The 14,752-nt window shown below is 60.0% G+C and overlaps 1 protein-coding gene across 15 annotated transcripts in view; it reads right to left on the bottom strand.

The window, feature by feature from the left end:
* Positions 1 to 14,752, bottom strand: part of TCF3 (transcription factor 3) — a 51,168-nt gene continuing 36,416 nt past the window's right edge. The window contains exons 12-20 of one of the 15 annotated variants that reach the window (XR_012093279.1): positions 14,574 to 14,632; positions 14,381 to 14,459; positions 12,969 to 13,042; positions 12,534 to 12,692; positions 12,330 to 12,453; positions 8,162 to 8,297; positions 7,760 to 7,955; positions 3,783 to 3,928; positions 1 to 414 (exon numbers count right to left, since the gene is read on the bottom strand). Coding sequence is in view for 13 of the 15 variants with exons in the window: in XM_073017155.1 (XP_072873256.1) it covers positions 3,786 to 3,928; positions 7,760 to 7,995; positions 8,162 to 8,297; positions 12,330 to 12,453; positions 12,534 to 12,692; positions 12,969 to 13,042; positions 14,381 to 14,459; positions 14,574 to 14,632 (1,010 nt within the window). In the remaining 2 variants the exon portion in view is untranslated. The other 14 variants (XR_012093278.1, XM_073017157.1, XM_073017159.1 and 11 more) reach the window with 14 other exon arrangements.

The raw sequence follows: 14,752 nt of genomic DNA, 5'->3' as shown, positions 1-14,752 counted from the left end.
TTTTTATTTATTTATTTATTTCTTTTTTGAGACGGAGTCTCGCTCTGTCGCCCAGGCTGGAGTGCAGTGGCGCAATCTCGGCTCACTGCAAGCTCCGCCTCCCGGGTTCACGCCATTCTCCTACCTCAGCCTCCCGAGTAGCTGGGACTACAGGCGCCCGCCACTGAGCCCGGCTAATTTTTTTCTATTTTTTAGTAGAGATGGGGTTTCACCATGGTCTCAATCTCCTGACCTTGTGATCCGCCCGCCTCGGCCTCCCAAAGTGCTGGGATTACAGGCGTGAGCCACCGTGCCCGGCTGCCAATGAATATTTTAAAAGTTGTTTTCCAGCATGAATGTAGAGGCAAGCTGGGTGCTGAGTGGTGGACAGGGCTCCCTCAGCACCTTCTGTCAACTCCTGGCCACTCTCTTCCCCTTAAAAAAAAAGAGACATGGGGTCTCACTATGTTGCCCAGGCTGGACAGGAACTCCTGGCCTCAGACGATCCTCCCACCTGAAGTGCTGGGATGACAGGCATGAGTCACTGTGCTCGGCCTTCTCCTTAAGGCACTTGTGCACCGAAGGGCTCTCTCCTAGGGGCCACCCCCCTCAAGTGGCCAGGAAGGCACTCCTTCCACCCCAACCCCATAGGGGACCAGGGCAGTCCAGCTGTGTCCTCAAAGAGATGGAGCAGGGAAGCCTCTGGGCACAACAGCAGATGCCGGCGGGCACTTTAGGATGAGCAGCGCCCCGACGGATCCTGCCACACCTCTTCCCCCCAGAGAGCCTTGTCCATGGTTCTGTGGGTGTCCGGTTGTGGAGGACATCACGAATGCCCCACTGAGGAGTGCAGAGTTGATGCTGCCAGCAACAGGGGGCCGTGGAAAGTTTCAGAGGGGCAGTGACAGGCTCAGACTTCGGGAGCAGGAAGGGGCAGTGAAGTGAGTTCCAAGAGCCCGGGGGAACGTTGGGAAATCGGGAGCCCTCGGGCTGGGAGGACCATAGGTCCTGGATGGTTCCTATGCGCCCAAGTGCAGCCCCCAGGGAGTTGCTTTTCTCCGGAAGCCAATCCTGCTTCGAGGTGGCCTGGAGCCCTGGGTACAGGTGCAGGTTCCCAGCTGCCCTGGGAGCTGTGGGCCCCTCAGAGTGAGGAGTGACTTCAAGGAGGCCCAGTGCACAGGGCAGACCACAGTCCTCGCTGCACCCACCAAGGTGAACGTCAGGGGCCGAGAGTTTAGGGAAAGACCTCTGACCCTGCCCCCCACTTCCCTTCCTAAACATGTGACATCAGAAAGAATCCAGGGACTGCAGAGCATCGTTATAAAATGTCACATTTATTGCTACAGTGCTGTTATATACAGGACAGGTCTCTGAATCCACTTTAAAGAGGATCGTTTAAAAGTCCCAATAATCCAGCCAGCTGTGTTGACACGTATAAAATTATTTTCTTTAAAAAAATTTTTTTGAAACCATCTTGAGGCACTCAGAGCACACCCCCCAACCCCCCATAATTGTGGTTCCCCGGAACTGCTGTTTCTTCCTCCTGGCGCTGGGTGAATCTCGTTTAAATTCTATGCAGAACGCACAGTTCCAGAGGCTACGGGGCCACTGCCCACCCAGACCTAGGGGCAGGGCCAGGATCAAACCAAGAGGGAGACAGAGGCAGGTTCCCTAAGAGACCAAATCCCCAGGGCGCAGGGGGAACCACCGAGAAGGGAGAGTGGCAGACAGCCCCTCCCCTCCACCTGGCCTGGACTGGGGGCAGATCCCAGGCCTTGAGCTGGCCTTGCGGTTTCCCTTGAATGTGCCATGGGGCCCAGGCTCCCCAGCAAGTCTGGGGAGGGGAGTCAGGCAGTCCAGGCTCTCCTGGGGGTAATGGTGGGAGTCTCAGGGGTAGCACATGGGCAGACGCCTGACCTGCTGCAGGGGTGAGCACAGCCAGCCCGGGGGTCCGCAAGGACTCAATGCAGGGAGGGGCATGAAGAACACATGAAGGTGCCCGGCTAGCCCGGCCCACACCTGGGTGACACAGTGACCATCACCCTAGTTTGTGTGGAAGTGAACGGAATCTCAGGGTAGGAGACTTGCAGTTTTAAACCCAAGACAGTCCCCAGACGCTGGCAAGAGCTGGTTACCCTCATGGCAAGAGACCAGAAAAGGGGACCTGGAGAGAGGCCTGGGTGCTGGGACACAGGACACAGATGGGCCCGAGGGGCCACCCTGCTGGTTCTGCAGCCGGGTTGCGCAGCCCAAGGCCTTCGTGGGGCACAGACCAGCAGAGTCTCCCGGCTCCAGCCACTCTTGCCCTTGGGCCCCACAGAGGGAGGGCAGCAGGTATGGCCCCAGGTCCAGGGATGCTCCCCAGCGTTGCGGGAGACCGACCAGGGCCCTGGCACCCTGTCTACATCACGATGGCCCTCTGGTGTAATGGGGACATGCTCGGGTGGGGTGGGGGGGTCCTGTGCTGGCTCCTGAGCCGTCCCCTCAGAGTTCAGAGTACGAGCCTGGGTCCCTGGGGCAAAGGAGTGAAGGACAGGGTATCCAGGAGGGTCCCCAGCACCCGGCTCCAGGGTGTGTCCCCATGCCAGGGGTCACTGGTCCCAACATGCCCCGTTTCGGAGAGGTGTGCAGGTTCCAAGGGAGAGCAGCTTATGGGGGCCTGGGGAGGACATCGTGTGGAGTAGCCCTGGGGGCCAGAGCTGCTTGGCAGAGTCACCTGGGTCAGAGCCACCTTGCTGACGTCCCTTCCCCCAAGCCCAGGTCAGCCCCCTTCCTGAGGGGAGAGGATGCCGCAGGGAAGCCCCAAGGCGCCTTCATCAGGGAACGCCCACGCATCGCTTTCCATGTGACAAAACCAAGAGGAGAACCCCCAACATGAAAAACACAAAAGACCCGCCGCCTGTCCCCGTTCTGTCTGTGTGCAGTGGCTTCCGGCGGGGCGGGGGCTCATCAAAAACACAAAAGACCCGCCGCCTGTCCCCATTCTGTCTGTGTGCAGTGGCTTCCGGGGGGGGGCGGGGGGCTCAGGTTTACACGGGGTCTTTTTAATACAACGTTTAATCATCTGGTTGATCAGGAAATGCAATGCTCAGTCTAGAAACAGCAGCAGAAATAGCGAGAGACACGGGACTTTTATACAAAAAAATTTGTTGCTTACAAAACATATGCAAAAAAAAGGCTTAAAAAAAAAAAACCAGAGACCAAAGGCAGCATCCTTGCTAATTTTCATCTACATTAAGAAGAAAAAAAAAAATCTCATAACTAATGTTCTTTTTATTTTCCTTAAAAAAAATATTAGGCTTAGGCACAATTTGCTGGTGGCTTTTGAAGCATAAGCCAGGTCTCCACAGCATCCCCCTCGAGTGATATGTTTCCATTTCTCCACTTTTTATAGTTAAGGCATTTTTTTTCTTTTCTGACAAAGTGTATGTTTTGTTGCTCGCTGTCAGGTTTTGTTTACTGGGAAAAAAAAAAAAAAAAAAAAAAGGTCCTGTCAGCCCAGGCAACAGGGCCAAGACACAGTTTCAGGATCCACGGGGCAAGTCACAGGGTGACATGGTGGCTAAGATTCGAGGACAGGGGGAGCAAGGCCAGGGAGGGGTGGGCCAGGGTCCCAGGGAGCTCCTGGACCCAGCGTCACCTTGGTCGCTCCCATCACTCCGAACCTCGTCAGGTTGGTGTTGGCTCGACGCTGACAACAGGTGTGTGAGGTGTGGACGTGGACGAAGCCTGGGGTCTCGAGTGGCTGTTCTAGGCCCAGCGCACAGGGCTGAGAGTGGGTGGCTCGTCCCACGGAGGCATACCTTTCACATGTGCCCGGCGGGGTTGTGGGCTTCGCTCAGGCCTGGGTGGGCAGCTGAAAGCACCATCTGGGGATCTCCGACCACGCCCGACACCTTTTCCTCTTCTCGCCGTTTCAAACAGGCTGCTTTGGGATTCAGGTTCCGCTCTGGGGGGAGGGGGAGAGCTCTGTGGGAGACGTCCCGGGGAGGAGGAAGATGTAAGGTGGGAGTGGGGGGTAGGATGTCGGGGAGGACGGGATGGGGGCAGGGCTCCACGTGTGGTCTCCTGCATTTCCGGCTCTCACCTCCTTCCTTGAGAAGGCTGGGGGGATGGGGTGGGGGGGGTTGTAAAGAAGACAGTGGGATCAGACGGTGTCTGTGGCACGTCACTGGGTCTGAATCCAGTCACAGAGAGAGACACGGACAGAGCCCAGGGCCAGCAAGCACAGGAGGACCCCGGCATCTGCTCCTGGGTGTGGGGAGGGGAGAGGGTGCTGGGGCCGCCCTGGCCGGGGAGCCTACCTCGCACCTGCTGCTCCAGCCCCAGGATGACCTGCACGGCCTGCTGCAGGATGAGCAGCTTGGTCTGCGCTTTGTCCGACTTGAGGTGCATCTGGCACATGCGCCCCAGCTCCCGGAAGGCCTCGTTAATATCCCGCACGCGCACCCGCTCCCGCGCGTTATTGGCCATGCGCCTCTCCCGGTCCCTCAGGTCTTTCTCCTCCAGGGACAGCACCTCCTCCGTACTGCTGGGTCACAGCACCGAGGCCTCTGTTAGTGACGGGCCAGGGCTGGGTGGGAGGGCGGGGCTGGGTTGTGGAGAGGGTATCCATCTACTTGTGTTTGTGTTGGTGTGGGCAGCAGTGCGGGTACACGGCTGGTGTTGGTGTGGGCAGCAGTGAGGGTACACGGCTGGTGTTGGTGTGGGCAGCAGTGCGGGTACACGGCTGGTGTTGGTGTGAGCAGCAGTGCGGGTACACGGCTGGTGTTGGTGTGGGCAGCAGTGCGGGTACACGGCTGGTATTGGTGTGGGCACAGCAGTGAGGGTACACGGCTGGTGTTGGTGTGGGCACAGCAGTGAGGGTACACGGCTGGTGTTGGTGTGGGCAGCAGTGCGGGTACACGGCTGGTGTTGGTGCGCGCAGCAGTGCGGGTACACGGCTGGTGTTGGTGCGGGCAGCAGTGAGGGTACACGGCTGGTGTTGGTGCGGGCAGCAGTGAGGGTACACGGCTGGTGTTGGTGCGGGCAGCAGTGAGGGTACACGGCTGGTGTTGGTGCGGGCAGCAGTGAGGGTACACGGCTGGTGTTGGTGCGGGCAGCAGTGAGGGTACACGGCTGGTGTTGGTGCGGGCAGCAGTGAGGGTACACGGCTGGTGTTGGTGCGGGCAGCAGTGAGGGTACACGGCTGGTGTTGGTGCGGGCAGCAGTGAGGGTACACGGCTGGTGTTGGTGCGGGCAGCAGTGCGGGTACACGGCTGGTGTTGGTGCGGGCAGCAGTGCGGGTACACGGCTGGTGTTGGTGCGGGCAGCAGTGCGGGTACACGGCTGGTGTTGGTGCGGGCAGCAGTGCGGGTACACGGCTGGTGGTGGTGCGGGCAGCAGTGCGGGTACACGGCTGGTGGTGCGGGCAGCAGTGCGGGTACACGGCTGGTGGTGGTGCGGGCAGCAGTGCGGGTACACGGCTGGTGTTGGTGCGGGCAGCAGTGCGGGTACACGGCTGGTGGTGGTGCGGGCAGCAGTGCGGGTACACGGCTGGTGGTGGTGCGGGCAGCAGTGCGGGTACACAGCTGGTGGTGCGGGCAGCAGTGCGGGTACACGGCTGGTGGTGGTGTGGGCAGCACTGAAGGGTCACATGCTGCTGTGTGTTGTCACATGCATGAAAATGTGCTCCTCTGTATGCGTGGGGAATGTGCTCCCTGGAATGCAGCAGAGCCCCATGGCGGGCGCCTGTGTGTGTGCGACTGGCTGCCCAGATGCAAGTGCCCTCAGACTCAGCTCTAGGGGAGGCTGTGGATGTGGTCACACCCGGGAAGAACCAAGGTCTGACTGTTCCCAGACGTTTCTGTGGAGGGAGGTGGGGCTCTGCTTCCCGCTCTGGGCCCTTACTGGGTAACTGCTTCTCCCTTGACCCTGCTCACTCTGTGGGCCCCAGGGCAGGGCTAGGGGTGGGGGTGGGGCACAGGGGAGGCCCAGTGCCTGCTCCTCTCTCTGTTCTTCCCTCCCAAGATGATGACTTTCCCCGTTCAGAGCAGCCGCTTGCGGGGTGATGGACAGCAAGGCCCGGCCAGACCCACTGTGGACAGAGGGGGCCTTAAAGACACAGGCTCAGCAGGCAAAGGCCTGGGCCACTCCAAAAACCCGCGACTAGGGAGTCCAGGACTCAGAGTCAGGGCTCATATGGAGCACACCAGCTCCCATCCCCCAAGACCCCCACACTCTGAGGGGGGGGCTCAGAAATGCACCCACCCCCTACAGTGAACTCTGGCTGCCCCAAGATGAGGCTTCCCTGTAGCACCTGACCCTGGCTGGGAACACTGGCTCCCGAGGCCTCCGGGAACCCTGCTGTCACTGCCACTGTGAATGGTCGCAGTGGCAGCTCTGAGGTTCCAAGCACCTGTTCTGTGCCAGGCCCAAGGCTGACCCCCCTCTCCCACCAAGCAGCATGCAGCCGGCGAGCGGGCACTGCTGCTGCCGCCGTGGGGGTGTGGGTCCCGGCCCAGGCCTCCGTGCTGCATGGCCCTGCACGGGTGACCTCGCTCTGTTCTCTGGCTCTGTTCCCCGGCTTCCTGCTCAGTAGAAGGGATGCCAGTCCCCATCAAGGCACCCACTGCTGCGGGCTGTGGTGAAAATGAAATGGGCAAAGGCCTGGCCCAGTGCCCAGCATGCCTGCTGCCCTGTCTTAGGCTCTAGGGAGCTGCCTCACCCACCTGCCTGCCCACTCTGCCTTTGGGGCCTGAGGGGATCCCTCCAGGTGGCGGGGGAGGCCCCTGGAGCCCAGGACAAGCGCACAGACCAAACTGACAGGACCAGGGGCTGCGTGCTCCCGGGTCTGGTTTCTTCCCGCAAGCCCTGATGGGGGCTTTGGGGGAGGAAACACCCTGAGGCTGCAGCCCAGCCGCTCCCGGTGCTCGGGCAGCAAGTGCGAGGTGAGGAGGGGCTGCCACGGGAAGCAAAGGGATGGACGGGTGGGATGGAGGGGAGAGCGGAAGGCAGACAGCAGAGAGGCGGGCTTGGGGGGCGCGAGGCGTGCCACACACGGCTGCGGAGACTCAGAAACCTTAGAGCTGAGGGGACAGTGGGTGGGCCGGGCCGGGGCTCTGGCTCCGGTCCCAGCAACAGTGCTGCAGGAGAGAAAGGGTTAACGGGGTGCAGGCAAGGAGAGGAAGGAGTTAATAAGGAAGCAGCCACCAGCAGCAGGGAAGGAGTCTGCTCACATCCAGGGTTGGGGGCAGGGTCTGTCTGTATCCTTCATCCCCCTGGCCCTGGGAAATGGGGTGATTAACACCCACCTTCAGATTAGGAAACTCAGTCAGAGGCAGGGGACGGGCTCATGTGGCCTTGCATGGCATCTGCTCAAGGGGAAGGGGCCAAGGTGGTTTGCACACCAGCTCCTGTCTCTGGGTTCGGGGGACACTGGCCTCTGTGAGGTGGGTTCTGGGCCTCCCGCAAAAGAAGGACCGGGGCGGGTGGGAGCCCTGGGAGCCGGGAGATGTGGTTCTAAGCCACGGAGCCCAGGCCTGCAGGGCTAAGAGTCTAGAAAGAGTCCAGTCCTCCCACGGTGGAGGAGACGCTGAGGCAGACAGGGAGAAGGGCCAGCAGTCAGGAGGGGACAGTCATGGCGGTGCGGTCAGGGGGGTGAAGGGCACAGTCACTGCAAGGAGGCAACTGCTGCAGAGGGAGGGCTGGCTCCAGGAAGGCGGGCAGGGAAGGAGAGCGAGGGCAGGAACACGAGGGAGGTGGTGCTGCGGGGACGCTGGTGGCCCGCGCCCCCACTGACCTCGCACTTGCTGTTCCAAGTTCAGGATGACCGAGACGGCCTGGTGCAGGATGAGCAGTTTGGTCTGGGGCTTCTCGCTGTTGAGGTGCAGCTGGCACATGCGCCCCAGCTCCTTAAAGGCCTCGTTGATGTCACGGACCCGCAGCCGCTCCCGGGCGTTATTGGCCACCCGGCGCTCCTTCTCCCGCTCGGCCTTCTGCTCTGGGGGGAGAAGGTCGTCCTCGTCCTCGTCTGGGCTATGGGGGAGGGCGCCGGGAGGGGGCCAGAGGGAGACAGTGAGGTTGGGGGACGAGCGTGGGGCCCGCCGACGGCCTCCCGGTGTGGGTGCAGTGTGTGTGTGGCCTGTGCACATGTGCTTCCTGATGGGGTGGGGGTGGGGAGGGCCAAGGTCGGGGCTGGCACCTGGTCCGGGCCCGGGGGGCCTTCAGCTCCTTCTTCTCCTCCTCCGAGTGGTCAGCCGCCGACGTGTTCTCCTCATCCTCCTTCTCCTCCCGCTTGATCTCGCCGGCGGCCGCCGTGGCACCTGCTCGCCCTAGCCCTGCAACAGGCCTGGGATCAGGGGCCTGCATCGGCCTCCAGGGCCAATGACATATCTCTCTGTGCTCCTATGGTGAGGGGCTTAGGCTTTCCTGGAAAAACCAGGTATTTGCCAAAAATAAAAACAAAAAACCAACAACCAGAACTGGATCCCTAACCTCACGCCATGTGTAGCTACCAATGCCAGACAGATTAAGGACCAGAAGGTGAAAAGGAAAGAGTTTTACCACCTTTGGAACAAAGTGTGCAGAAATTCTGCAGTAACTCAGGGGCAGGAATCTCCTAAAATGCTAAAAGAATGCTCTTGTTTTTTGGGGAAGGAAATTGTTTCAATCATTGATTTAAAAATATACAACACTTCGGCCAGACATGGTGGCTCACACCTGTAATCCCAGCACTTTGGGAGGCCGAGGCGGGTGGATCACGAGGTCAGGAGATCAAAAATATCCTGGCTAACATGGTGAAACCCAGTCTCTCCTAAAAAATATAAAAAATTAGCCAGGTGTGGTGGCAGGTACCTGTAATCCCAGCTACTTGGGAGGTTGAAGCAGGAGAATCACTTGAACCCAGGAGGCGGAGGTTGCAGTGAGCCAAGATGGCACCATTGTACTCCAGCCTGGGTAACAGAGCGAGACTCTGTCTCAAAAAAAAAAAAAAAAAAAATTGGAACACTTCAGGAATTTCCACGTCATCTTTTGCAGATGCTATGCTAATATCTGTCATTCTCATTTTAGTCCAAGAGCTGTCCAAGCAAGTGCTCAAAGAGCTGCTTTTAAAAGAACACAACAGGCTGGTCACAGTGGCTCGCTCATGCCTGTAATCCCAGACTTTAGGAGCCTGAGGTGGGAGGATCACTTGAGGCCAAGGGGTCATGGCTACAGTGAGCTGTGATCACGCCCCTGCCCTCTGTCTGTGTGATAGGATGAGACCCTGTCTCAAAACAAAAAAAAAGAAAAAACAAAAATCAATAAACTTAACTTTTATCAAAATTGAGAGTTCCTGATCAGCAAAGATACCAGGCAAATAAAAGCATTTGCCAAAGAATAGAAGAGACACACCACAGATGTAGCCAATAAGGAGGTGATCTCCCATACATACAAAAAACTCTGACAAATCGGTCGGGCGCGGTGGCTCACGCCTGTAATCCCAGCACTTTGGGAGGCCGAGGCGGGCGGATCACAAGGTCAGGAGATCGAGACCATCCCGGCTAACACGGTGAAACCCCGTCTCTACTAAAAATACAAAAAAAATTTGTCGGGTGTGGCGGTGGGCGCCTGTAGTCCCAGCTACTTGGGAAGCTGAGACAGGAGAATGGCATGAACCCGGAAGGCGGAGCTTGCAGTGAGCCCAGACTGCGCCACTGCACTCTAGCCTGGGCAACAGAGCCAGACTCCGTCTTAAAAAAAACAAAAAACAAACAAAAAACTCTGAAAAATCAATGGGAAAGGGCAGAAAGGAAGGAGCTCAATAGAAAAATAAGCAAGATATTCAAACAGGCATCTCATAGACAACGAAACCACATGCCCAGGAACACGTGGAAATCCGATTCAGCACATCAAAACGTTAAGGAAATGCAAATTAAGGCTGTGATGCGCTCCCCTTTCATACCCAGTCAGCTAGCGAAGTTGAGAGACCTGAACATTCAAAATTTTGTCTGTGGGAGGGCAAGTTGGCTGCTCTGGAAAATAATTCATCAGCCTTTCCTCTGAACTGACGACAGGTGTATCACACCCTTGATGAGCAGGTTGGCAGGAAAGCATGATGTTGGGATGGCCTAGTGCCCCACACCCAGGCCAGGGCCAACGGTGCACTCAAAATGGGACCCCAGCCGCTTGCACCACACACATACCCCATACACAACATGAGCCAGCAAACCATGTTTGGGGTGTAAAGAACATGCTAGTGAGACGCTGTGTTCGTGAAGCTCAAGAACAATAAAAGCGGCCGGGCGCGGTGGCTCAAGCCTGTAATCCCAGCACTTTGGGAGGCCGAGACGGGCGGATCACGAGGTCAGGAGATCGAGACCATCCTGGCTAACACAGTGAAACCCCGTCTCTACTAAAAACACAAAAAACTAGCCGGGCGAGGTGGCGGGCGCCTGTAGTCCCCGCTACTCGGGAGGCTGAGGCAGGAGAATGGCGTAAACCCGGGAGGCGGAGCTTGCAGTGAGCTGAGATCCGGCCACTGCACTCCAGCCCGGGCGACAGAGCAAGACTCCGTCTCAAAAAAAAAAAAAAAAAAAAAAAAAGAACAATAAAAGCAAAACATGTGGCTTAAGGGCACACAGCTACCCCAAACGAATGCGGCCACTCTGCATTCAGCAGGACCTGGGCCACCCCCAAAACCCGGGATCGGGGAGTCCAGGAATCAGAGAGCGCACACGGAGCAAACCAGCTCCCATCCCCCAAGACCCCGGTACCCTGAGGGAGAGCCTCAGAAATGCGCCCACCCCCGACAGTGAACTCTGGTGCAACTGGCCAACGCCAGCCACCAGGACCAGCCCAGGCCTCAGTACACGAAGTGAAGAACAGGAAGGAACCAGAGGGGAACCCGCAGGCAAAAGACTAAGCTTGGGGCCACCCCTGGAAACTGCTGACCTGTGGGTCCGTCCTGGGCACTGCCTACCTGTGGGTCCGGACCCTTCTCTGGGACGGGGTCGTCCCGGGGCACTGCTGACCTGTGGGTCCGGACCCTTCTCTGGGACGTGATCGTCCCGGGGCACTGCTGACCTGTGGGTCCGGACCCTTCTCTGGGACGCGGTCGTCCCGGGCACTGCAGGGTGGTAAGCAGCATCCCTGGTCCCCACCCACTCCATGCCAGGAGCCCCCCTCAGCTCTGACAACTGCAGATGTCCCCAGGCATCACCCAGTGTCCCCTGGGGGCAGAGCTGCTAGGGTGAGATGCCCTGGCCTAGGGGTGATAAAATCAAGGTACTTGGAAAGGCTGACTGGAAGGCAGGCAGGATTCCTGGGGTGGTGAAAGGGACGGGGCCAGGACAGGGCCCACAATGACCCCGCCTTCTCCTGGGCCTCTCATGGGTGTCTGAGACGCTCAACAACCCTCAGGTCCAGGTCCAGATTTGTCCCCAACAAGTTCCTTTGTCCCCTTCCTTACGGGGTTCCCAGCCCCCGTGTCACCCACAGCTCGGGCCAGATATCCCAGAGCCACCCTGCCTCCTCTCACCCTCAAGTCGGGTCGTCACAAATCCTGGGGGCCCCGCCTTCCGGAGATGCAGGGACCACGCGCTGCTCACCCCTCCAAGGCCCCTGGACCAGCCCTGTGGCCTCTGCCCTGGTCTCCGGGTGCCACTCATGGTCTGTCCTCCAAGCAGCCACCAGAGGGTGTCTGTGAGCACCTGGGTCAGCTCCTATCCCTCCTCGGCCCGCAGCCCTCCATGGCTGCCACCTCTCTCATGGTGAAATCCCAAGTCCTCCCTGCATGACCTGACCTGCCCTCCTCTCCCTGCCCTCCCCGCTTCCCTCTCCCCCACCTCCTCACTCTGCTCTAACCCCACAGGTCTCCTGGCTGTTCCTCCCAGGTGCGGTCCATCCCCAGGGCCTCTGCCTGAAACCCTCCTCCTCCAGGTACTTGCCTCCTCTCACCTCCTCCCAGACGCTGCCCAAACATCACCTTGTTGCCTCCAGGGCCACCATCTTCAAAGCCATACAAAACCCCCAACGCACTCCGGCCACTTCGTTCATTCTCCCTGGCACCTGTGCTGTACAGCGAGCTCCTGGTCTGTCTCCCCCGAGGCAGGGTCATCCTGCTGCACCCCTTGCCCCCCTTCCGCAGTGCCAAACACTGGCAGGCACATGGCATGTGGGAGCAGGCGGATGAAGAGGCAGCCCAGAGCCGTCCACCTCACACACCCAGGGCCAACGCTGGCCCTGCTAGTCTCGCCCACCCTCCTGAAATTGCTGACTGGGGCGCCTGTGTCACCAGGTACCCCCACGGTCACCGCACCTGCCCTGGGTTCCCACCGACTCCCCCAACTGGAACCAGAGACCGGACCGTGCCAAGCTCAAGGGCTCACCGCTGTAGGAGTCAGGAGGCCGCGAGAGGTCGGGGAGGGCGCCTGGCTGGCTGGGGAGGGCCGCGTGGTTGTGCATGAGGCTGGTGCTGCCCGCAAGGCCATCCTCGGGGTGTCCGCCTCCAACCTGCAGGCGTGGGAGAGGGGCGCGTCAGGGGGAGCCGGGTCTCTGCCCACTGCCCAGCCCCACCCTCGCCCGGTGCTCACCAGGCCTGCGTGCCGCCCGCCCAGCGACATGGGGCCAGCGAAACCCGAGGCCAGCGCCCCGTGGCCAGGCAGCAGCGTGTGCATGTCGCCGGCTGTGCCCACGGCGTGGCTGCGGAGCACGTGGATGGCCTCGTCCAGGTGGTCTTCTATCTTGCTCTGCTGCAGGGTGGGGGATGGGTGGTGAGGCGCCCGGGCCGCGGGACCCCACAGGACCCCATTCATGTCCCTTCCGCATGCAGGTGGCCGGTGGTCCTGTCTTCCCCTTCCCCGAGAAGCTGTTTTGGACCAGCTCAAAATGTGTGTGCCCTGGTGGCCACGAGGCCTCAATAACAGCTTATTTACGAGAGATTAACTAAAAGGTTTCTACTTCTCAGGGGGCATCTGTCCTGCACATTCTGCCAGGGAAAGGTGGGGCGGGGCGGGGCGGGTGCTCACCAGGCCATGGAGACCCCCGTCGTAGCTGGGCGATAAGGCACCGGGGGCTCCTGCTCGAGGCCACTGCGACGTCCCTGGAAGGGGGTGGGGGCACGTGAATGGGGTGCAAGGGGCAGGGTGTGAGCACGGCCTGATGCCTGTGGGGAGAGATTCATGAACCGCCTGTCCAGCCTCCAGTGATGCCCACGATGGCCATTCCGGGGCACCCCACACCGACGCAAAGCAGCTCTCAGCCCTGCCAGGCAGGGATGCTGGGTGCCCAGTGGATACTGCCGTTCCCATCCAAGCCTGTTTCCCCATCTACAAAATCCAACCCCCCACCCCAGCTCGGCAGCACACAGCAGGGGGCTCCTCCCCATGCTGCCCCACCCTGGCTGACCCACTCCGGGCTCCAGCAGCAGGCAGGGAAGTGGCAAGTTCCAGGTGGGACTAGACAGGCCGAGGTGAAGTGAGGGCTCCTGGCGCTTCCCATGGGGCAGAGGTGAAGACTCATGGGTGTTTTTTTTTGTTTTTTTTTTGAGATGGAGTCTCACTCTGTCGCCCAGGCTGGAGTGCAGTGGTGCAATCTCCACTCACTGCAAGCTCCACCTCCCGGGTTCACGCCATTCTCCTGCCTCAGCCTCCCGTGTAGCTGGGACTACAGGCGCCGCCACCGTGCCCGGCTAATTTTTGTATTTTTAGTAGAGACGGGGTTTCACCAGGTTAGCCAGGATGGTCTCGATCTCCTGACCTCGTGATCCACCCATCTCGGCCTCCCGAAGTGCTGGGATTACAGGCGTGAGCCACTGCGCCCGGCTCACGGGTGTTTTTAACCACCCAGACCTTCTGGAAACCTCCAGCTTCTCACTCCCGCGCCGCCTGCACCTGCCCCCCACTCCCTGCTGATAAGCAGGCATGTCCTCACAGGGCTAAGAGGGTCTGCCCCGGGGCCAGAGCCCCGCAAAGGGTAAACAGCCAGTATCTAATAAATACCCAGCGGGTGAGCAAATAGCAACATGCGCATGTTCTAGAGTCCAGGCCACATCCCTGGCGCAGCTGGCCCCGTCGGATCTGGGAGCTGCTGGGCACGCCAGCGTCCCCTCATGTTCATGCAGCGTGAACTGCCAGGTTCTGCCTCCTGGCTTTGCCTGTGCTGTGACCTAACCCGGACGCCACCTCCCAGCCCTCCCTCACTGCCTGGGTATGCGCCATAGCTTTGGAGGGCTGGCTTGGAGACTGCCTCCACCAGGCGGCCTTCCTGGATTGCCCAGTGGAACACAAGCCCACAAGGGATTTCCTTCCACTGTCAGTCCCCGACCAGAGATGCCACAGGCCCCTGGGGGTGAGCTGCTCCCTCCCACCTGCCTGCGCCCATCCCAGCAAGGAGCAGGCACCAGAACCAGCCTCCCCTGTTCCCCAAAACCCTCACAGACCTGCCAGGCCCTGAGGGGAGCCCACGGGGGTGGAAGGGCTGGACGAGAAGTTATTGCTTGAGTGATCCGGGGAGTAGATCTGCGAGTAGGACCAAGAGAGACGAGAGACGGGAGATCAGGGGCCGGCCTCTCGGGTCACTTGCCTGGCCACCCCCCGTGCCCCACGCCTCACCCCCCATGCCCCACGCCTCACCGAGGCCAGTGCTTTCCCAAGGGCATCCCCGGAGCTGCCGGCTGTGGTCCCTCGGGAGCCTGTGGGTGGAGAGAGGTGAGGCCCATGCAGCCCAGCCTGGCTGCTGCCACCGACGGCAAGCTCTCCTGCGTCCCGCCGTCCCGCACAGACACCACCGCGCTGGGGAGAGCAGCCTGACT

The sequence above is a fragment of the Chlorocebus sabaeus genome, chromosome 6, assembly GCF_047675955.1.
Source record: "Chlorocebus sabaeus isolate Y175 chromosome 6, mChlSab1.0.hap1, whole genome shotgun sequence".
In the NCBI taxonomy this organism is placed as follows: domain Eukaryota; kingdom Metazoa; phylum Chordata; class Mammalia; order Primates; family Cercopithecidae; genus Chlorocebus; species Chlorocebus sabaeus.
Note: the sequence above shows the minus strand (reverse complement) of the source record. Positions and strands in the feature narration are given on the sequence as shown.